Here is a 25125-nt window from a genome sequence, read left to right as displayed (position 1 = left end):
GAACCAGGTGATTCTGGCTTTTAAATGCAACCACATTATATTTAAATGTAACAGTCAATGTCATGTTAGGGCTGCTGTTGCTGCAAAATATCACCCATCCTTCACTGTCTCCTAGCAACTGCTTCCCACTTTTTTCCTTTGCTGTCAATTTCTTTCTTCTTTCTCTCCAGATCCACAGCCCACAAAAAGCTTTTAAAAAACACTTGCACGTGCTAGAATTGAATCACCTTTTTTTCCACGAACAGACTGTTGAATAAAAGCTATCCTACCTACCTGATAATGAATAAAAAGATAGTGACATGAATAGGTTGCTTTTATTTGCAAGAATATCAGGTATACTTTTCTGCCATGAATTAAGAGATTCGGTATTTTCTGAATCTTAGCTAGGACAATAACACAGGTTAGTAGCTTTCATCTGTGAAGATGAACTTGTCACTTTTCTTAAAAAAATTGACCAAAAAATAGGTTTGGAAAAGTTGTTTCAAACAGCTTCTTCTTTTTAAATGTACATTTTAAATGTTAAACCCAAAGTTAAAAGCAAATTAGGAATAATGTCTGCAAAACTAAACATGTTCAGACAGATATTAGAAGTCAGTTATATCTATAGAATGGTATAATAAATTGCTTATAAGGAAAATGTACATTCTGACCTAATCTATACTCAATGATTATTCTAATAATGAAGTTAATTTGAACTTCTGCTTTCTATTGAACTCTAATGATGATGTCTAGTAAACCTTGTCTTCATCATTTGCTGTCTTATAAACTAGACCATGTATATTTATATTCAATATACAAAAATATTTGATTGTGCTGTTTTTTATTATTTCTACAGCTTTTCCTAGCATGAAATAAACCAAAGAAATATGCCAGCTACTTAGCAGCAGTAAAAGAAATCTTTGCTATCTGAGGCATTATTGGCTGACTGAGGCATTATTGAGGCTAACTGAGGATTATTAACTGAAAAAAGATTTCCAACAGACTATCTCCTTTAAGAATACAGCAGCAAATTTCAAGTGACTTACAATATAGCCAAGGCTATTAGAAATGTTAAGTTAGAATTTCTTTGGTCTCACATGTAATCAGTCCTAACATCTTGCGCTTAAAAGTTTCAGTTTATTTTTTTAAACAATGCTCCTGTTTGTAGGACATTATCTAATCTTACACATAGAAAAAACAATCCCCAAAAGGTGATATAATGCAGTCATGGCCATGATCTCTCCATGCTGTCTGTCTTTTGGACAAAAGGTAAAGGGAAAATCCAGACTTTGTGTAATATAGAGAACCAACAGGCTTTTAAATTAATCATTCCTGGTTCTCTCTCATTAAGTAAGCCTCCTTTGAAATACAAATACTACATTAATATGTATTATTTGCCACCTTCCGGTCTATTTTGTATTTTTCATTTAATTTTGTTATAGTACTGAGGACTATATGCATAGCAGTCCCTGCATGACCAGTTAAGTTTTGAGGCAGAGCTTGATATAAAACTTGGAGATGTCTTAGTGTACAAAATGAAAGCAAGAAAGAAAATTTGCATTCAGGAAGAATGTAAAGCCTTTCTTGCTTTGAGTTGAAAATGCAAGCATTTCCATGAAAATATCTTGCTATGATTTTTCAAAGGCGCAACTGTTCAATTATTGGCTTTAATGTCAACATTTTTTGTGACAAAAAACAGTAAAGAAAACATTCTATTATTACTCTTTATCCATTAGCCAACTTTGGTTGTGGATGCATTTTCTGATAGGACAGTGTTTCCTATGATGTCAGGATATCATATATCATGCTTTTTGCCTCAGTATTCACTACAAAGTTCTACCCTTGAGCTGTCATGGGCATAGTGGCAGAGTCTGTGGGAGTGAAGAACAAAGTCAAAGGGAATAGGCTGGCTTCATTCAACAGTGGTGAGAGACTTGATTAACTCATCATAGTGAGGTCTTTTTCACCTTGAAAAGGTAATGACACTCAAGCGCAACTCCTGATGAGTGGGAAAGCCCCAAATATTGTGCCCACCATCCTCACAGGCAAGAATTATACTGGGAAAATCTAGGGATGTACACACTGGTCAATGTTGAGGAAGTTATAGAGGAAATCTTCCTGGAAGCCATTTCCAGGCAGATAAAAGACAAGATGAAAGAGAAAAGCCAGGATGACTCTTTCAAATACAAATGACATCCAGCAAGCCTTATTGCCTTGTGGGATGAGGTGACTGGCTCAGAAAGAGAGAACAGAGAGTGTTTTTTAACTTTGTCTTTACCAAGGCTTTTTGCAAGATCTTCCACTTAAATCTACAGAAAAGAGTGAGGTATGAATAGAATAGAATAAATGGCTCGATTATTCAGTGCATTGAAAATTGGCTGGACTGCAAGGCTTACAGGTTTCTGGTAAGTGACACAAAGTCCAAGTGGCACCCCATTACTATGAATACAAAAACTCCAGGCCACAGGACAGACATGGGGAAGAGAAAGCATTTTTTCACAAAAGATCTAAGGGTGAAAAAGGCCAGACACATAGTCCAGTCTGGACTTTTGACACTGCATCTGGTTTTGGGCTCCCTGGTACAAGAAAGACACTGACAGACTTGAGGGAAGGCCCACCAAATTGGTCATGGTCTAGACCACAGAGCATATGGGGAAAGGCTGAGAGAGCTGGGTCTAGGCAAACATCATAGAATCATAGAATCGTAGGGTTGGAAGGGACTTCTGAAATCATCAAGTCCAACCCTTGATCCAATTTGTAAGAAATCCAACTTCTGTTTTCGAACATTAAATCATAGAATCATAGAATTGGCTGGGTTGGAAGGGACCTCAGAGATCATCAAGTCCAACCCTTGATCCACTACCGCTGCAGTTACCAGACCATGGCACTGAGTGCCACATCCAGTCTCTTTTTAAATATCTCCAGGGACAGAGAGTCCACTACTTCCCTGGGCAGCCCATTCCAATGTCTGATCACACTCTTGGTAAAGAAATTCTTTCTAATATCCAACCTAAACCTCCTCTGGCACAACTTGAGACCATGCCCTCTTGTCTTGCTGAGAGTTGCCTGGGAAAAGAGACCAACCCCCCCCTGGCTGCCTCCTCCTTTCAGGGAGTTGTAGAGAGTGATGAGGTCTCTTCTGAGCCTCCTCTTCTCCAGGATGAACAGCCCCAGTTCCCTCAGCCTCACCTCACAGGACTTGTGCTGGAATCCCTTCACCAGCCTGGTTGCCCTCCTTTGGACCTGCTCCAGGACCTCAATCTCCTTCCTGAACTGAGGGGCCCAGAACTGGACACAGAACTCGAGGTGTGGCCTCACCAGGGCTGAGTACAGGGGCAGAATCCCTTCCCTGGACCTGCTGGCCACACTGTTCCTGATCCAGGCCAGGATGCCCTTGGCCTTCTTGGCCACCTGGGCACACTGCTGGCTCATGTTCAGCTTCCTGTCAATCCAGACTCCCAGGTCCCTCTCTTGTTAACTGGAGGTGAACTTCGTAGCGATGATAGGCTCTGAATGAGGACAGGATCAGTAGAGAACTGGCCTCAACCAGTACGGCTGCTGACCTGCTTCAGAATGAGCCGTTTGCCTGTCTCAGGCCCCACCTTTTATTGGCCCTTGATCTTTGAGCACTTGGGCCAGCCTTAACTGGGCACAGGTGAGGCTGAGCACCAACTGAGCTCATTACTCGGCAGGTCCTGGCACCTGTAGCCTACACTCTCTGCCTGGCTGCTCTCAGCCACTCTGTGCCCAGCCTGGAGCTCCCCATGGGGTTGTTGTGGCCAAAGTGCAGGACCCGGCACTTGGCCGTGTTGAACCTCATCCTGTTGGAATCAGCCCAACTCTCCAACCTGTCCAGGTCCCTCTGCAGAGCCCTTCTGCCTTCCAGCTGATCCACACTCCCCCCCAGCTTGGTGTCATCTGTGAATTTGCTAATGGTGGACTCAATCCCCTCATCTAAATTATCAATAAAGATATTAAACAGAACTGGGCCCAACGCTGATCCCTGGGGGACACCACTGGTGAGTGGCCGCCAACTGGATGCAGCACCGTTCAGCACCACTCTCTGGGGCCCTCCAGCCAGTTCCTAACCCAGCACAGAGTGCCCCTGTCCAAGCTGTGGTCTGACAGCTTTTCCAGGAGTGTGCTGTGGGAGACATAAGAAAGTTCATACAAAATTTTATTGTTGTCTGAAACTAGCTAGCCAGAAGATGTGGAGAAAACAAAGCCAGCTGCTTCTTGGAGATGCAGTGACAATACAAGGGGGAACAGGTACAAGACTCAATAACAGGAATTCAGATATTATGGAAAAAAATTTACAATGACAGTAGTGAAACACCAGAATAGATTTTCTTCCCTGGAGATAATAAGAAGGTAATTAGACAGGACTGTAAGCAACCTGAAGCAGTTGGTCCTGCTTTAATCCAGATGTCCTCTAGAAGGTCCAGCCTACTTCATTCTACTAATCTCTGAACAATGACAACAGATTTTCATAGCTGGATGAATAGCTTATTTCTGATCTGAAATAAATCAAACTAATATAATATTTCTATCAAATAAAATTTAGAAGATATGTTTAACATGCCATAAGGGTTTTTCAGCATATTTGCGTGCATGTCATCTTTTTTATTTCCATTTTTGAATAAAAATCCCAAAAATGGTGATAATGTGATATAATATAACGTGATAGTATTATATTATCAGGTATGTGGATGATATATCCATGTCTTTGATTCAGTCCTTCTAAAGACAGATATTAGATCATAAACACACAATTTTTGTACAAGATTTGTACCTAAAAATAATATGTGCTTGGTTTGTAACATTTTTTGAAAATCTTTTATTAAACTGTTCCCTTGATTAGACTTGGATTTTTTAAATTCTAAAAATTAATTGTTATATTAAAATAAAAAAGGTTTGATGCAGAGATTAATAGCACAGATGAAAAGAAGTCTAGTCAATCAGTTTTAAAACTTTCTGTATAAAATAATAAAACTTCAGTTTATACGCAGATGGCTGATTTTGCTACACTGATAATTATTGTTACTACACTAACTACATAAAATGTATAACTGTGTAACTCCCAAATTTTCAAAATAACTGAATACTGATTAACCTCTTACATTTAAAAAATATAAAACTAGAATTTTTAAAAATATAGATCAAAATAATATAGTTAGCTTCAATCTAATTCTGTGAAATAATTTTCAAAATTAGATGTAAAATAAACTGCATAGTATCTAAACAAAAACATTCAGAAAAGAAAATGTGTAATAAGTACAAAACTACTGAATAATCAGAATCTCTTTAAACTTCAGTACTTGCTGTTTCTCATATTTATCCACCACAGTGTCAAAAACTATAAAGTAGGACAGCTCTCTACTTTCTTTACAGATTCATTAATGTTTAAAGTATAGGCTAAACTATCAAAGCTGTGTTCCTAAGCCTTATCGGTCCTTAAAAGATATTTTTAATAATACAGGATTTTGTAGATCTTTACGACTTCCAAAAGCTTACTACAATTAATTGCTTGCAGCAGCTAGGAGTCATCACATTTCCTTTTCTGGATTTTCTTTAAGCAGAATTTCATTATATGGATCTGAATAGAATATGTAACTGGAGAGATATACCTAAACACAAAGTAAGTTCCTTAAATTCATTTAACGTTGAACCTGTTAGTGACTTATAACCCACAGTGTTTAACATCTTTATTACCAATAAAAAAGAAATATTACTATATAACTACAGCTGTTTCTTTTATCAATAATTCCTTAAATACAGTCACATTTCTGAGTATATTTCTGAATTTTAAAAAGCTAAATTTATTACCGTGGGACCATCAAACTGCTTCTACACAGCAGACCTCAACTGTGCAGTCAGTGGTTTCAGCTTCTGTGCTGCACAATGTCTCCCCTGCTTATCCAAAAATATCAGAGAAGCAACTCAACTGCAGGAATGAGGCTGAACAAATCAGCCAAGACAAACCCCCCATGGAACTATGTTCTTTGACCATGAGCAATGGTTCTCACATTCTCCCTGCATGTGTAGTTTTGAGGCAGTTACTAATTCAGATTCATCATAGCATCATTTCTAGATTTGAACTAAATTTCTGAATTTATACCTCATAGCTGAAAAAAGTGTCATTCACAGAAAGGAGTCTTTCCAGCACAGGACACATAAGGAATCCAGTGGAAAGATACTCTTATTTAGCATGACTAGATGCAGTTACCATCACTGATTTTTATCTTGGTCCTGCAAACCCTTCATTACTTCAGATAACGAAGGATCTAATACTAATCTTAAGATACCCTACTTGTAAAGGGAACACTACTTTTTCATTAAGTGCTACTAAACATCTATGAAACCTAGGGGTTTTCCTTCTAAAAATTTTAAAGTTAGGTTTCTTTATAAACTTAGAAACATCTCATGCTTTTTCACTCTGTTGTTTTGTTTTTTTTTTAAATTGATACCTATATTTTCTCAGCAATAACTTGAAAGCATATTATACAGACAACAAACTCCATCAATTGCTGTTATCTTATTAGTGCTGTTAATCACTGTTATTCCTACTAGTGCTAATAGGAGAACTATGCCTAGTAAGGGTGATATCAGCTTATTTTGAAAAGTCAGTACTCTTGTTTACAAAAGAGATTTTAGGCAACATAAAGTGAATTACAGCTATTGGTCATATATTCTTACGGATTTCTGTTGACACGTGTAAATGCTTTAAGTACAGGACAAGTAAATAAACAATACTGTTGCTCTGATGCTCTGTTGCTCTGATAAGGCACAGTTAAGTAAGTTTAAGAATGTATTCATTAAGCTTTTTTTCCATACTGTACCTTTTCATCCAAAGCCTTGTGGTGCTCAAAGAGAGATTTCAGAGCTTTGAGGACCTCAACTTCACTGGAAACTCCTGAAGGAGACTGTGCTTGCCTTTTCACCACTGTCATCCTCAGTGATCTTTCGTGTCTTGAGACAAGGCACTCCAAATGTTCCAGTAACAGCTATTGGATTTAATATGAAAATTTATCAATTCTTGTGCACCAAAATGCTACAGAAATTGTAACTACAAAGTGAATCATGCCACATGGCACCATTTGTAGAAGAAACTGGAATTACTGACATTTAATGATTCTAAATAAGATTGAATAAACAGAAAAATAGGAAATATTCTAACATTTCATTTAAAAACTCTAGTATGAAAATTGAGAACAGCAAACCACTCAGCACAGGGTCACTATTTAACTAAATTGAATATATACTTACAAAATTATTTGTGAGAGTAACCGATAAGCATTAATATATACAAATCCAGCCTCGAGCATCATGCAAAAATATTCAAGAAGTTTACAATTAATTCACTCTAACTGTAATACATTTTATATTTATACTGGAAGTAACTGAAAAAAATATGTAAAAGCAAACAGTTAATTTTACTACATTTTTATAACTATTAATTCTAAATGTCACAGCCAATGTTTTTGCCACTAGCATGTGCTCTATAATGTTTATTTTCTCGTTACAAACATGATGAAAGACAAAAAGGCCCATAAAGAGAAATTTCAGGCTATTGTAAACACCTGTACAATAATCTATAACTAACCTATCATAAACACATATGACAATTATTTTTCATTGTTACTCTGAGGTTAAATGAAAAAATAAAATCATATGTTGACATCGAACAGAAAATTCCCCATTTTTTTCAAAAGGCTTCTTACTGTCTGAACATAAAAGACACTTCATTAGTTGTAAACTGAAAGCAGGGTAGCTAAATTCATGAATCACAATGCATGTTAAATGTATTGTAATTACAACATACAATTATATCAAAGTCATTGAGCTGGAAATTGGAAGCTACATGGATAATTGTTTATTTTTTCTCCTTTGATGGAGTTCTTAATATAGCTACTATTACTATAGACATAGATTTATCTGCAATCCATAGTTATTCTCAGTCACATAATGACCTTTATTGTTACATGAATTATTTGATAGAGAAGAGCAAAACAGAGAGTGTAATCACATTATGGTTGTAATGTAGTGCTATTAAGCCAGAAATTACTGGGGTTTGATGTTATCTTTGCTTATAAGATGTTTTGTGTCTGGATTTGCATTTGTTTACAATGTTATCATAACTGTGTTGTTCAGAAAAAATAGTGAACACACATACAAAAAATCTTAATACACTAAGAATAGTAATGACTTCACATAGTTCAAGAAAGGAGGATATTTCTAGTGTTTCTGAACTCAAATATTATCAAAAGCAAATGAGTAAGAAATAAAGAACTTTGTCATTCAATCCCTGTAAGGCTGACAGGAGATACCAGCGGATATTTCATTATTTGAGGCAGCCTCAAATTACAGGCAAATATGAAGAGACCATCACAGAGGCATCAGGAACTCTCCACATTTTGTTCTCTCTGTACCTGGACTCCACCCCATTCTGTAGCCTTAGGGTAGCCATACTGATCGATAATGTGGACTTAAATTTCTCTTGCCAGCTGATCCTACTAAAGCTGGCTCATCCTGCTCTGTTGTCTCTCTTGTCTGCCTTTCTTTATGCAGGAATTTTTCAGTGCATATTATATGTTTCTGGAACAGTCTAAACCCAGCCATGATGCTACAAATGTCTGGAGAAACTGCGGAAAAAATGGGAACTTTAGAAACACAGGTGACCTTCTAGCATGCTCATTCCTCCCATAATTCTGAAGCTCAAACTGACACCCCATAAAACAGTTCAAAATAAAAAAAACGTAGTTACTATTTTTCGGACTAATACTGAGCTGTCATTTTTCATGTCTTACTACCCAAACAATGTTTTCTGTGACAATCAGAAAGGAGAACCCTGAGAGCCTGTGTGCAGGTCTTAGTTAAAAGGGAAAGTGGGAAAATATGGTTTAGAAGAGAAGAACAATTATAGTGACACTGAATTCTAGACATGGGAAGAACTTTAATGACAGAAGGAATTACACATCATCTATAGCACAGAGATAATTACAGAACACAGGATAAAAACTAACATACAGACAGCACCTCATTTTGAACCGGTATAGACAGATAATTTCAACAGGGAATTTGAAGTCATTGTGAAGAAAAACAAGATCCTTACTTAAAGAAGGCAAATGGAGACTGAAAAGACTGAGGAAGACAGAAAAAAAGTTAAACAAGGTTTTCGAGTATAAGATGATAGTAGAGTGGTGGGAACTCAGAATTTCTAATGGGCTGATCACGGAGGAGTTCACCATGTGGGATTAACAGTGCAGCACCTGAACCTTTTGTAGAGCGCTTGATAACATATTCAGGTTAAGTTACCACCACATTTGAAACATGCATGTAGACATGCATATAAAACTAAACCAATGAAAGTCATCCATACTGGTAAGTGAATGGTATCACACACAATCTCGTAGTATGGTCACTTTGACTTTGCCTCTGTAACTTTGATTTGAGAGTTGGTAGCTCTGAATCGCTTTCCATATGATTCGGCCACATAGCGATAGAATGAACCTTGATATCAAACTTCCCTAAGCTACACTTTTGCAGCAGCTTAAAGCCACTTTTACTAACACCTTTTACAATGGTTCTTTAAGGGACCTAAATCATGCATTTGCAGATTCCCCCCTATATAATTCGAGAGTTACTATCCCAATAAAAACATTTGTGAGACAACCACAAGATTTCATGTCAAAATAACACTGCAAGAATATTGGTTGTTCATTCAAGCTACGAAAGATTTGCTAGAAACAGCTTTAGGTATTTTATTATGGTGTGGTAAAAATGTGGTATTAATAAAGTTCAGGTGCTGCTGAGCATTTTCTGCTCCTTCACACAGTGTCAAGCTGCTACAGTTGTTGAGCACTCAGAGGGACAGACAGCTTGCAAAGAAGATGAAGATCAGCAGCAGCAGGGTGAACAGAATCACCCACGCATCATTGCTATGCTTTTCCTACTGTAAAGCATATGCTTGACAATGAATTATGAAATAATCTGACAAGTAGATTTTATTCTTACGCTGTGAAAATTTTAGGATCCTCAAGGTGATGTACTGATGGCTGTATCTTAGCTAAGTAGCACCGAGGTTTCTGGAACTCTGGACTGTTCATGAGTACAAAGAATGTTTAAAAATATTAATTTAAAAACTTCAAAATACTCTAGTATATGTTTTGTGGGTGAGTGAAACATCTTTAAAATGCTAAATAGAAGTAAATCAGTAGGAATAGAGAAATTAAATATAACCAGGTTCATGTAATTCTCACACACCTAAGGAAGTGATTGATTTGTGTGAAATTGAAACGAATAGCTAAGTTTAAAAAAACTAAATAAATAAACTACACCTATCTATATTATACTACACTATCATTACTTCATGGACACTGATTTACATATGAAAAATGAGGAAAAGTTGAAACATTCATTTTTGGGAATGATGCCTCAGTAAGCTGAATTTAGTGTGACTCAGCAGAGTTTCTATTACTCCAGGATATGGTTTTTAATCAATATAACATATATTTACTAATTACATTAAACAATATATAATATTTTATCTTTATTTTTTAAAAATTGTTTGTAAAAAAAAATATTCACAGCAGGATAATAAATGAAGAAATTAAAGACTCAGGAGAGGGTGATGGAGAGAAACGGAGATGCACAGATACTGTAATACAGGAGAAAAAAGTAGAAGTTTAGAGATTTACTAAAATGAGACAGAGTTAGCTTAAGGGACTCCTTAAAGGAAATGGGCAATTATCTAAGAAGGTCCAGATGAAAATTTCCCACCAGGTAAGGCAAAATCGAATTTCTTTTCAGTCTATATTTAGAATGCACATTGTTCAGTGAATCTCCATCTCTGGTGCAAGCAAAGAAGACAAGTAAGCAGACATAGGATTGAAGATTATCTCTAAAACCTGTCACAAAATCAGTTTGAGAGGTGACCTCAAATAACTGTACTGGTAAATCACATTTGAAAATTTTTCTTTGAAAAAACAGGTATAGCCTGACTGCAGCATATGTCCCATGTCTGTCTTTCTGTACATCTAAGACAGAAAAGATAATATAGGTGACATAAAACCTTAATGGAAGCACACATGTATGAAGCAAAAGTACTAAAGAAATTGAAATAATCAGGATAATGATACAACATAATAGCAATTAAGAAAAATGTTTTTATGAGAACAGTAAACACAAACATAACTATTAGATTACGCAGACTATATATTATATATTGCTACCTACTGTTACCCTGTTTTCTGTCACAGTTCTTATCTTGTAAGAAGAAACTTATGAGTCTAGCAGATAGATCATGATAGATCATACAAAAAAAAAAGAAAGGAAAATTTGCTGTCATATACATTAGTGAAACACTACATTTGCATTAACAAAACTAGGGAAAAGTTATACTTATTTTTGTGTGTACGATGCTTTCAGACTATATGAACTCATGTTAAAACATTTAAAAAAGAAAATAAGAGCCTGATTTTGTTTCAGCATCTATCAAACTGATGTGAATAGGACTATGTGAACAGGCTAAGTAAATGAGCTGAATAAAGGAGTTAACACCATACTTTTTAAAGATATTCTTAGTTTTCCAACACAATAAAATGGAAGTTTACTCATAACATATAGGGTTCAGTTCAAATCTATGTGTATTATGAGGCTGCAGTGCCTAAGTGAAGATGTTTCATAAATGCTTCACTAAGGAATTGAGGCAATAAAATACAAGTAAAATTGAATCTAAGTCATTCTTGTTTACTGTATTAAATGCTTCAGCTCCCTGAGGTATTAAGTAAAATAAAGACAATACCACTGTTACTGGTGATTCATTCATGAACATCGGTTTAATTTTTTCGCTTGAACTAAAACACTTCAGTCCAATTTAAGTAATATTTTTTGCTGTATACAAAAGAATATATATGTGCCTAGTTTTTGTTGTAATGAAAAAACCTACAGATTAATCTGTATCAGTGTTGTAACAGATTATTTGTTTTCAGTTGACAAAGCACCTCCAAAAAAATCAAGTACAATGATTTTCCAGAGAAAACATTTTTGTCTTCCTCTTGGAAATGCCACACCAATTGACAGCTACACATATATATACCTCTGAATTTTCTATTCTGCCTCCTATAACGATAGATAAAGCTGTCAGCTAAATTCTTGACAGAAAAACATTTCTACTGTGATATGTCAGAAAAAAGTTTGTTGTTGCAGGCCATAAAATATATGTATTCAAAGCAAAAAGTCTGTAGGGAGTTTTGCTTAATGATAGTTCTAAAAAGATTGAATAGGAACTTAATATTGGAGTAAGACTTAAACACAGGTATTTTGGCTGAGTTTATTGGTCCTGAAGAATTTAATTCCAGCATGCCCTCTCTTGAACATATTTTACCGCCAGGATCTGCCACTGCAGCTCAGCACAAAATGGTAAAACAGAAGGTTGTTTATTTGTTTTTTCTTTTGTGGAGACAGGCAAAATTTTTACAAAGTTGTCACCAAGAAATAAAGAAACACACAGGGATGCATCTATAGTAAAGAAAAAAAAAAACACCAGTTGCACAGAATTGAAAATGTAAAAGGGATCGAGAAGGCAATGCATGGTTGAGAGTGTGTACTAAGAACTGTGTAGAACTACTACTTTTATTTTTTCTTGCTGATCTTCAGGCTGAAGCAATAGGTACCTCCAACAGTATTTTTCTGCTGTTACAAAAGGGAGATAAAAGTCTGGATTCAAAAATTTAGGAACAGGAATCTGAGAATATGGAAATGAGCCTGTTTATTTAAAGGTAACATCCGAGACAAAAAGTGGTTGTACTGTAGTTCCACTGTGCATTGTTATGCATGAAAGTGCCCTGGGCAGGCAGGTAAGCCTTGCTAGCATAGTTAGGCTAGAGTTGGGTTAAGTGTGTGATGGAAGAAAGAAGTATTATTTGGATTGACTATATATATTAGAAAAGATATTTAATTTCCTCACTGCAAAAGTGCATCAGTGGTCCTCCAAAATTTCTTTTATTAGAAACTTTGAGTGAAAAAAAAAAAATTAGAGCAATTTTCTTACAAAATAATAATTTTATTTCCCATTAATAACAGCATAAGTCTCAGTTTGCAGAATTGCCTCTTTATAGGCAGTGTCTTCTCAATGAATGTTAGTAGAAATCTCATCACCAGCATGTCATCAAGACTATTCTGAAGACAACAGCTTTGTATGTAAAATTATAGACACATATATATACTTTATAAAAGAAGTGTACAGCATCCTACATAAGACAGAATGACTATTACAGTAAACTCTGGCAATTAATTTAGTATATAGCAGCTTAGAAACTAGCAAGGACATGATGGAGTGATAACATATTAATGAAAATGCTAGAGGTCAAAGTCTCTAAGTGTCCATTTTTTCTTTCTCCTTCCCTATTAATACTTGGACTATATCTTCCCTTCTTTTCTTCTGAAACATTTCCTGCATTTATTATGGTTTTTTATAGCCCAGATCTTTTAATCTCCAATACCTAGATTCAGCCACATTCTGAAAACACCCAGAGAGATTTTTCTAATTTTAACCGCAAGGCTTTCTTGCAAGGATTATCACATGCTATAACTCTCATTCGTTGGTATTAGTTCTCCTGGAAAATCTATTGCTGATTTTTCTTTTACATAGCACAAGAAGCATAAGAATGGATGGTCTCAAATTTTCTTTGCAAAGTGCCTGTAACAGAGCTCAGCCTGACTTAGATGATGACTCGCAGTTGACGCATCTTTTCTCTCACAGTTGTTTGGCAGTTTACTGTCTTTGGCTACCAGGTTGTTTTCGGATTTTTGCTATTTTGTATTGCTTATATCAGACCCACAGTAAGTATTGGTACACAGCAGTTTTAATATACCAAAGCTGGTATCCAGCTTTGTAGTGAAATGGATAAAGCATTGTGCTAGGCAGTTCTGTGCCCATACTTATGAAGAATTTAGGACAATGGGGTGACATTGCAATTTAGTTTATATGGTATTTTTTCTCTAGAGAAAAGCAAATATGTTCTGTTCAGTAATGTGTGTATGTAGATTATTGAATAGGTACAATTGAGCATATCTTTTAACTACATCTCAGATAGACAAAAGTCTGTGCTGGAAATTAGCACAAAGTATTCTTTATTTTATGTATATTATCTTCTTATTTTATGTATATTATTTTCTTATTTTACTTCCATCTTTTTACCTTAAACACTAAAACCACTGATACTAAACTAAACTACTGCTAAACTAAATTACAACTAAAACAACTGTAGCCATTACTGCTACAAAATCTTCAGATTTGTAGTATAGATGTTTCCAGAAAACTAAAGAATGAAGTGCAATTCTTATGTGCTTCTCCACTAGGTTTGAGAATCATGAGAGAAAAAGTAGGGGTCACCTGTGTCTCCCATTACATTTTCCAAACCTACCACTTCTATAACTTCACTGCTAAATGTGATAATCGCTTGCACCTCCAAGCTAGCATGGAGGTAGATGGGGCAGCTTTGCCTCTTCCTAGGCATTTCTTTCATTTGCTCTTCCTTGGATTTCTGACATTTATGGCACCCTAGTGCTATAGCTGGACACAAGGAAGGAGGGAGAAAGACTCTCAGTATTTTTGTCAGGTAGATCATTAGATTTCCTTCAGAATGCAAATTAGTTGACCAAGGAAAGATGTTATCTGAGCAGCTAAAGTACCACCAGTTTAATGAGAGGAGAAAATCAGGAATAGTTACCCAGATAACAAAAGAATGAAGTATGGATATGAAAAAACATCCTTTGTGTTCGACATCTCTGGGATATATTCCATATGTCCATTATCAGCCTGACTACTGTCTGATCTGGGACTACTCCACCTCTTTTCTCATACCTTTCCATACCCCGTAAAGCCTCCTCTGCTCCCCTCTTCCATTTCTTGATCAGTTTTGGCTTTGCCCAGACACGTGTATGTGCCAGTTAGTTTATTCTGAAAACCATTCTGCACACCTGCCATCGTTTCAAGAGGAGGAACTAAAGAAAGAGGGCTTTCGAACCCTGAGAGGGGCAGAACACAAAGGGAAGAATCTATTCCCTCCCATTTCTTGCCCCTACTCTACAAAAATCAGGAATGCCAGCAGCTCCTCCCCTTTTTCTTTCTGATCGCTATTGTCTGTGCTGTGTTCCCCTGCATTCCTTTATCACCAGCTCACCACGTGTTAACACTTGGGGATCTATGGATTGAGCTGGTCCTGCTCAATCAGACCTTCTACATAGAGTAGATGGGGATGAAGTCCCTGTTGTGTTCAAAAGGAACCTATTGGGAAAAAACTGTTTGGATCTATCCTGCTTTGGGCAAAGACAAAGCCATCCATGGGGTTGTTTCTGCTCAAGGTCCAGGAGACATTTGGTGGGTTATGCAGGATGGGGAAATCCATTGTGTACCACAGGGGAACTTAACTCTAGCCGAGAGCATTTAGTTTCACTTTGTATAGCTTTAATTGTTTGTTATATAATAGTAATTTGTTGTATTAAGTGGTTTTTTTCCCCAGGATAATGCAGTGGTGTCCACGAGTCTCAGGAAGAACGTGCGGCACGTGAGGGCATGAACCCTGACAGACCCTGTACCATCTGTCTTGCTTCGAGAGACTGCCATGATGAGGATCTGCAGCCTGGGCTTAGCAAAAGCCTTGTTTAATGACAGGGCATTGCTGGGTGAATGAGCAGGGAGAGGAATGGAATGGAATGGAATGGAATGGAATGGGGGATGGAATGTCATTGTTTGAAGAGGAAGAACTAAAGAAGGAGGGCTTTCAGAGTCTGAGAGGGGTGGAACACAAAGGGGGGGATCTATTCCCTCACATTTCCTGCCCATACTCTATAAAGATCAGGAATGTCAGCAGCTCCTCTTCTTTTCTTTCCACTCGCTGCTGGCTGTGCTGCTGTTCTCCTGCGCTCCTTTACCACCAGCTCCCCATGTGCTCGTCAGAGCCCTTATCTATCGGGTTATATGTTTATATATATTTGTATTCTTTGTTACATTATCCCTTATGTTAGAAGGGGTGCGGCTAGTAGGTCGAGAGAGGTTCTCCTCCCCATCTGCTCTGCCCTGGTGAGGCCACATCTGAAATATTGTGTCCAGTTCTGGGCCCCTCAGTTCCAGAAGGACCAGGAACTTATTGAAAGAGTCCAATGCAGAGCATCCAAGATGATTGAGAGAGTGGAACATCTCCCTTGTGAGGGAAGGCTGAGGGAGCTGGGGCTCTACAGCTTGGAGAAGAGGAGAATGAGGGGTGACCTCATCAGTGTTTATAAATATGTAAAGGGTGAGTGCCAGGAGGATGGAGTCAAGCTTTTCTCAGGGGTGACTAACAGTAGGAGAAGGGGCAATGGTTATAAACTGGAGCATAGATGGTTCCATATAAATATAAGGAAGACTTTTTTCACTGTGAGGGTGACAGGACACTGGAACTGGCTCAGGGAGGTTATGGAGTCTCCTTCCCTGGAGACATTCAAAGCTCCCCTGGACGTGTTCTTGTGTGACCTCCTGTACGTGACCCTGCTCTGGCAGGGGAGGGGGGACTAGATGATCTTTCAAAGTCCATTCCAACCCCTAACTTGCTATGATTCTATGTTATTACATTTCCCCTGTGTTAGTAAATCTGTATCCAACTGTTTTCAGTTTCCAACTTAAAGTGTCCTGTCTTTTATCTTCCCTTTGTGGGGGGAGGCTGAATAGAGAGTAATTCTGTCCTTAGGTTTGTGGTCCACCCATACTGCTAAGCTGTGACAACACCATTTGAGAATTTTAAGAAGGTGTTGACAGAGTAACTTTTTCTGACTGAAATAGATTGTAGTAAACTTAGGGTGAAATGCTGTCCTCCCTCACCTGTATGGTAAATCACATTTACTGCAAAGGTCACATGGCTGCATACAGACTAAACAGCAGATTCACTGCAGTGTGTGCAGCAGCCTTCATCTCATCTAAATCCAAAGAATGAGGGAAAGCTGGGTCTGTTGTAACTTTGCCTTCTGCCTTGATACAAGAGGCAAGGATATGTGCAGGTTACTTATGCAGGCCCTGGGTTTTCAAAGTCTGCATGAGTCCCTTGCTTTAGGAAACTTTTAAACTCATTGGACTTACTATGTTATATACAAAATCTGCTATTTTTGTAATGTCTTTCTCATTCTCACAACAATCTCCTCTGGTACTGTAGCAAGTTACTTAGAATCTTACAAGTCTTACGTACTTATTAAAAATGCTGGAATTTTGTCTTTCTATTTACATAAGAGAAGATCTAAACTTATATAAAAATATATTCCTCCTGCTTTACACACACATGATACCCAGAAAAGGTCTACTGGATACTTACTCTTGTGTTGTTTCTTTCAGCTTTCAGTTCTGAAATCTCCTCCTCTTTTTCAAGCAGCTGTTCCCTGCATGCATTCAATTCTTTTGTCAGTGCAGCAAATTCCTGGAGAATAAAATTATATCTGAAGTTACTCAAGATGTAAGCACTAGAATAATTAAATCCATATGCATTCTAGAGTTTGAGGATTTTAAAATCATCAACAAGATCTAAGATGCCATATGAAAGCATCAGGTTCCACCAAAACCATTTCAAGTTCTGGCCTATGGAATACAAAGTGTCTGTGGAGAACACTGATTTACGTTTACAAAAAAATTAAGGTTCAAGATGATGGCATCACTTTCCATACATAAACTACCAGAAGCACACCAGAAGAAGAATAAAACTGGCCTATTTCATAGCAACCAAGACACTAGATTTCATAATGAGGTTCAATTCAACATATCCACTAAGCAAGTTTTCTTGTCTCCATAAAGCAGCTGTTGCAATGTGGCATGGGAGAAAAAAATTAAGGTTAAGATCAACATTGTGAAAGAAAGATACTCTCATAATTTTTACTTGATATTTGAATTTTACTATTAAAATGTATTTGGGCATTATAGTGACAGTTTGTGACGAGCCACAGCAATATTCAAGTTTGTTAGTTTGGATTGAATTTCCTATGAAATAACATCATAAAGTGAGACTATATTTTAAGTTGCTTCCAATGGTAAGTTTTACATATGCAACTAACAGATTTGAGGAAAAAACAAACTTTTCAGTCATCAAAATTTCTATTAAAATGTCTTGATTTAACCACTGCTATGAGTCTTCAACAATGTATAAATATTTCTGTCAGTACAAAGGGCAGTCAGAGATTTGGTATTCATTTCAATTATGAAAGCATTTTACTCCATACATGTTTGCTTTTGACAGGGACTGTATATACTAAATTCTAGCAGTGAATTTTATCCATTACAGCAAAAAGATGCTGCACATCTCAGGGAAACGGTGAGTCAAAGGATGAAAAGCCCTTAAAATCTGTCATCATGTGTCAGAAAAAAAGATGCCCTGATCAACAGCATTGCCACTTAGCAAAGACAAAAACCTATTTTTAAATAAGTTAAATTTAGTTTGACCAAATTAGTCAGTGCTTAAGAGCTCCCACAAATAGCAGAGTTAAAATGAAGTTATTCCTAATTATCACCCTTCCCCAAAAGAAAGCACTTTAAGAAAAAAAAAACCAAAACATGCCCAGGTGGTTTATTTTATCAGCCAGTGGGATGCAGCTGAGACTAATCTACTTATTTAAGGCAAAAGCTAGCAGTGATCTCAAAAGGGCTTGGTTTGCTGCTTCCCCTTGAGTTCCTGAAAGCAGCTTTAATCTGAACTGACTTATTCTTCAAGAGAGTGGTAGGTATTCCTGTTTTAAGTATCTATCTAAGTACTTATTGGTATATAGTGTTATTAATAATATAGAATCATAGAATCATAGAATCATAGAATTAGCCGGGTTGGAAGGGACCTCAGAGATCATCAAGTCCAACCCTTGACCCACTGGAGCAGTTGCTAGACCATGGCACTGAGTGCCACATCCAGTCTTTTTTTAAATGTCTCCAGGGACGGAGAATCTACCACCTCACTGGGCAGTCCATTCCATAGCCTAATCACCCTCTCCGTGAAGAAATTCTTTCTAATATCTAATCTAAACCTCCCCTGGCGCAACTTAAGACTGTGTCCTCTTGTCTTGTTGGAGGTCATCCGTGAAAAGAGTCCAGCTCCCACCTCGCTACATCCTCCTTTCAGGTAGTTGTAGACAGCAATGAGGTCTCCCCTGAGCCTCCTCTTCTTCAGGCTGAACAGCCCCAGCTCTCTCAGCCTCTCCCCATAGGGCCTGTGCTCGAGTCCCTTCACCAGCCTGGTTGCCCTCCTTTGGACTTGTTCCAGGGCCTCTACATCCTTCTTAAACTGAGGGGCCCAGAACTGGACACAGTACTCGAGGTGTGGCCTCACCAGCGCTGAGTACAGGGGAAGAATCACCTCCCTGGACCTGCTGGTGACGCTGTTTCTGATACAGGCCAGGATGCCATTGGCCTTCTTGGCCACCTGGGCACACTGCTGGCTCATGTTCAGTTTCTTGTTAATGCAGACTCCCAGGTCCCTTTCTGCCTGGCTGCTCTCCAGCCACTCTGTGCCCAGCCTGTAGCGCTGCATGGGTTGTTGTGGCCAAAGTGCAGGACCCGGCACTTGGCCTTGTTGAACCTCATCCCGTTGGAATCGGCCCAGCTCTCCAGTCTGTCCAGGTCCCTCTGCAGAGCCCTCCTGCCTTCGAGTTGGTCTACACTTCCCCCCAGCTTGGTGTCATCTGCGAACTTGCTGATGATGGACTCAATCCCTTCGTCCAAGTCATCGATAAAGATATTAAACAGAACTGGTCCCAACACTGATCCCTGGGGGAATATATCTAAAAGTAATTTCAAGTGATATTCTGACAATGTGTAGCTTATTTTTTTTATTTTTATTTTTCAGCAGCTGGAACTGGATCTGCAGTAAACTTCCATGAAAATTGCATGATGGTTAAGAAAAGTGGTGTTCTGATATACTCAGTGGATTTTGTTTTAGAGATCAGCTATTGATCACATGAACCAGGTAGTGAGGTTTCGAGCTCAAAACACATCTGGTGACTTATAGTTCTGGTTCTTCTACAGTAAGTCAAAGCAAGTCTGATAAGATTCTTTTGTTGCTTTGCTTGGAAACAGAACAGGTATAAGTTTATCAAATTGTACATTCTTTGCTGTACTGAGGCAAGGCTGCTACCAGCACTACAGTCCTGATAGTTTAGTCAATACAACGTCAAATAACTAAGGAATAGAGTTCATACTATTCTGAGTTGGATGGGGCTTATTTAAAGGAAATTTTCTTTGGTCATCAGTTTAAGTTTTTCCTTGCTTAAAAAATGTACATCACCCAAAATTCTGCTCCAAGAGAATCTCATACGTAATGTAGTGTTCTCTCATCCTCAAAATACCTTCAGCTTACATTCATAATAACTGTTAGTATCCACTTCAGCCTGTGTCCAGTATTTCACACATTTTGACTTAAGTCAGTTATTATAGCACCTTTAAGCCTGTTAATTATTTAGTTGTTGCTCTTGGAAATTCCTCTGTGCCCTTGACATATCCATAACACTAGTATTTATAAGAAGTCACCTCCTTGTACCTTGGGTGGCCAACTTTCTTCATCTGAAGTACTAGACACTGCTCAGTCATCAAGAGCTTTGACTTCTCAGTTGTGAAGAACTTTGAGCAGAGTGACAGGAAGAGGTTTTTTTTCCTTGGTGTTTGAATCATAAGCCTTTTACATGAAAAGCCCTAAAGTAAACTTGAGTTTGCCCTAAAACTTCACAAATTAATGTTTCTGTCATATCTGTTTTGATGAATTGATAGCTAGAATAAAACCCCACAATAAGTTCCCTTTCAATTCAGGCTTCCAAAGCCACAAATAAAACTCAATTAAAATATATCCTCTTTGTCCAAGGTATCCATGAGATACAAGATATCCATACGATAGTGCTTCAGGAAATGTTTCTCTCCTTCAGGTTAGGTTAGAAGCAAAATGAAGACAATTTTTATTTTACCTAGTATGTAACAAATAATGTGAGGAGAACAACCTCTGCTCTTGCAATTCCCTCCAATATAAACAGGGGTCAAGGGAATACTGTCATCTGGAATTATTATTTGCAGCAGAAATCTTGCATGGTCAGTCATACTTTGGGAGCCCTGAAGGTAGTATCTGTTGCATAACTAATATGATTTGACAGGCACAACTGCACTCTTAAAGCTTATGTAGAAGTTCTGTGACTAGAGAGCTAATTAAAAACTAAATTGAATTATAAATATATTTTAAAAATTCAGTTGTTTGAACTGTTTTTATATTATACTATGACATCAGAATACTAACGAAGTTATCTTCTAACTAAACAACCTAAAAAAAAGAGTTTGTTTTTTTAACATCTGAATGAACATTCAGGCTAGGAGCCTATCTGCCATTCCTCTTTTTGTTTTAATATTTGGGCTATAACACTCAGTCTTACTGGAAAACAGCTGACTCATTTGCATCTCTTTTGTTTACCCCATGTTTATCTTTGAAGAGAGGGCAGGAGCCTTGAAAACAAATTCAACAGCAATTTGTAGCTGCTGAAAAGAGGGCTAGGCATTCCAAAGTAAAAAAAATAAAAATAAAATAATCAAGGACCTCCCCTGGTGAAGCAGCTGAGATGCAGTCAGAGCAGAGGCTGGAGGGAGAGTGGGAGGCCATGGGGACAGGCAGGCTGACAGTGCTGCCAGATGTGTTGGCAGCAGGACTGTGCAGTGGAGGCAGACCACAGCTCCCTTACCATTAAACCTGCCTCAAGGGGCTGGCTTACCAAATGCTGCCTTCCTTGCTTATTGTACCCAGGATAGGCCTGGGATGTTTATTTTTGATGACCTAATAAGCAGAAAGCATGTATAACAAGTCTCCAAGCTGATGGTATGCCACAGAAAACGTGAGACCTAGTTGCAACACTTAATTGTTCAGCCTGTTTATACAGTCCTGGACAGGGAGAATTGAAATGCAAATAAAAACAGGCTCTCAGCATCCCCACAAAAAAAGGCAACTGCTGAAAACAAGGATAAGTTTTGCAAGGAAAAAAAAAAAAATCCATAAAATTCAGTTGGAGAAACAGTGGAGGGATGAGGCTTAAAATCTCTTCCTCTATATTTTCTATCTTGGAACCACAGTTCGCTTCAGGAATGACTGAACCAATATTTGCATGGAGGAAGAATGGTTTTATTTTACATTCAACAGAAGCTATTTGCTTCCCTACACATTACATGGAATTCCTTCAACATAGGGCGTAGTACTACAGTTCCCTTAGAGTTTCAACCCCTTATTTAATAATAAATAACTAAATAATTATAACTTCTTTCTTTTCTTAGTATTAGAATGATGGAACCATAGAATCAATGAATGGTTTGGATTGGAAGGGACCTTAAAGGTCATTTAGTTCCAACCTCCCCTGCCAAGGACAGGGACACCTCCCACTAGGCCAGGTTTTTCAAAGTCCCATCCAACCTGCCCTTGAATATATCCAGGGAGGGGGCAGCCACAAATCCCCTGGGCGAGCTGTCATTGGAAATAATGTTGGAAATTCTCCAGACTTTTCAAATGACCAAGGATTTATTGTAGAAGTTTTTCTATTACCAGTACACAGATTTCTTATAGACTCCTAAAAACAAGACAAAAACCTACAAAATTTTGAAGGTAATTCACTACCTCCATACTGATAATCTTTGATTCTAGATTAAGTTGAATGCAAGATTTAAATGTATAGGTTTAGTGCCAGTCTTCTGAGATGTGTATTGTTGCATTTCTTTTCAAAATAAGATTTCACTTGCACACAACTTTAGATTTAAAAATCTGTACCCTGAAACATGGTATTCCATCAGGGTTCTGGTAAGAACAGGAAATCTGTTTAGGTCTCAGGACTAAAACTTTGTCTCTTTGTGCTTATAAAAATCATACTTTCAAAACTGTTCAGTAACCTCTGAATTAATCTCTTAAATGTATTATCAGATCAGTTTGCACTATGATGTTGTTTGCCTGGAGAATTTTCTATACTTTTCCACTAATAAATCAATAAAAATCAGTTCAGTCTCTCTTTTCCTCATTTTTATGCAGTAGGCTTTTTTTTTTTACCCCTTCATGAAAATTGGCCACTAGTACTGAATTAAATATGATGATGGTGGGCCACATTATGCCAAAACACTCAATTTTTAATTTTAACCAAGTGCTACTTTCTTTGACTCACTCTGTATTTTCAGAGACGGGGAATAAGGTGCTTTTCTTCAGATGTGACCTTAGTGGCTTTTAGATCATCACTAAACATGCTTCAAAGCATCAAGGAATTAACTGTGTTATTCTGGGTACTTTATTGGTCTGCAAAACATCTAAAATGCGGAAAATGTGATTAAATGTGACACTGTAAGAGTTTATTATTTACAGAGAAAAATGAAAAGGATGAGATTTCTGTTAGGTAAGAGACAGTGGACTTGTTACCCCATGCTTTCTGTATTTTTATTTTTCTCCAGAAAGGTAATATTGTACAGGAATTCTGAAATATGCAGTTACTCACACATAATACACACAGAGTCAGTGCTCCTTGAAAGAAATCAAGTTTTACTGAGTCTCAGAGCCAATGATAACATCTACAAGAATCAAGACTCAAAATATATTCACTACATATATGGACACATACTACATAATTGGACAAATGGAGAACTGCTGTATATCTTTTGATCAAGAAGGAATTCCTACTTTAAACACCTGGTTCAATCTACAGCAGATTTTGAACTAGGTAATGCAAATATTTACTTATTCATCCATCCCTTTCAGGGTAGAAGAAATCTCAAACTTGTGTAGCCTCTCCATGGATATCCTAGCATTGTGCATGAATTGTTACCATTATTGACTTGTTCCAAGTTAATGCAGATATAATTCTTTTTTTTTCCCTGAGGAAAACCAAAATCCCCAAAATTCTCTTTCAGTATCTTAAACCCAAACCAGATTTTCTTCTAGATTACACTCATAAGGACTACTAGACAACTTAGTGTTATACTAGATAAAATGTATGTACGTGATTAAGGCTTTTGAACATTCATACTGAATGAATTTAGATATGCATTTAGCTTTGCAGCATATGTAACCTCATTTTTCTATAAATGTTATCTGAATTCAACCACTGTATCATGTTACATGATTTTTTTTAGAAGTACAAGAGTGCCAAAAGTGCTCAAAATATATTACAAGTCAGCCCAAAAGAAACTAAATGGTAAATGTTTAAATGTTAGTTGACATTATAGTACTCCTAGATAAGTTTAAAGATAATGTGAAGAATGTACCCCTCTCAGGAACTGTGATATATTCTGGCTAATTTTCCTGCTATAGTACCCACTTGCTACAGAAAGGATAATTCCTACAGACTTTAGAAGCCAAAGCAAATCTCCCCAACAACATGAGTATTATGACAGTGCTCAATTTTTGGCAATGATTTCTCACACAGGATACCTTCATAAAGAAATCTGGCACTACTTACAGAAGGCAATGAATCTGCTATGATAGTTTCACTTGAAACCAAGGCAATAATCACATGAATGTAATTCACATGGCTTTAGAATCACTGCTAAAAAGTAGTACAACAAATAATGACCCATTTCTCTAAATAATACCAAGCACAAGCCCATGTTCCATTACTTCTCAAACTATCTTGCAAAAAGTGTAATGTAATGTGAAAATGTAAATTTTACATGACACCAGCTAAAAATTTTGTAGGTGACATTACTGGTTTTTTTCACAGTCAAATTGTTCTTTGATGGAAAACTGCTGAACACTCCCTCTATTTTAAAATGATTTAGATTTGGTGCTCTCTGTTACCTGTTGTATAGTGATCAGTAATATTTATGCTTCCTGGAATACATGTCAGCCCCATGGATACTGGTCTTTTAAAACAAAGCTGGGTTTCACACTTACAGTAATAATAAGACAGAAGGATAAGGGGGAAAGGCTATGATAAAACTGACAACAGATTTCTACTTTTTATCTAAAATTTCCTGTGTTCTGTGAGACTCTTCAGGCTATCACAGCAAGTAGAAGTCCACAAAAGCTTTTAAAAAAATCTCAAGTGCAAGGCACTAAATGCTAAAAATTCCATGTTCCTTCTTTCTCACCAGTATCAAGCTATAAAGCTGGAGGCTTCAAAGAACTTGGCAGCCTCCATCCATAAAAA

General features: G+C 37.3%; 1 protein-coding gene across 6 annotated transcripts in view; it reads right to left on the bottom strand.

Annotated features, from left to right (window-relative positions):
- Positions 1-25125, bottom strand: part of PPFIA2 (PTPRF interacting protein alpha 2) — a 289947-nt gene that overhangs the window by 99796 nt on the left and 165026 nt on the right. For all 6 annotated transcript variants that reach the window (XM_071766166.1, XM_071766115.1, XM_071766123.1 and 3 more), the window contains 2 exons: positions 17325-17426; positions 6819-6983 (listed from right to left, as the gene is read on the bottom strand). In XM_071766166.1, the coding sequence (XP_071622267.1) occupies positions 6819-6983; positions 17325-17426 (267 nt within the window). The remainder of the gene's footprint in view (positions 1-6818; positions 6984-17324; positions 17427-25125) is intronic.

The sequence above is a fragment of the Heliangelus exortis genome, chromosome 1 (genome assembly GCF_036169615.1).
Source record: "Heliangelus exortis chromosome 1, bHelExo1.hap1, whole genome shotgun sequence".
NCBI lineage: Eukaryota > Metazoa > Chordata > Aves > Apodiformes > Trochilidae > Heliangelus > Heliangelus exortis.
Note: the sequence above shows the minus strand (reverse complement) of the source record. Positions and strands in the feature narration are given on the sequence as shown.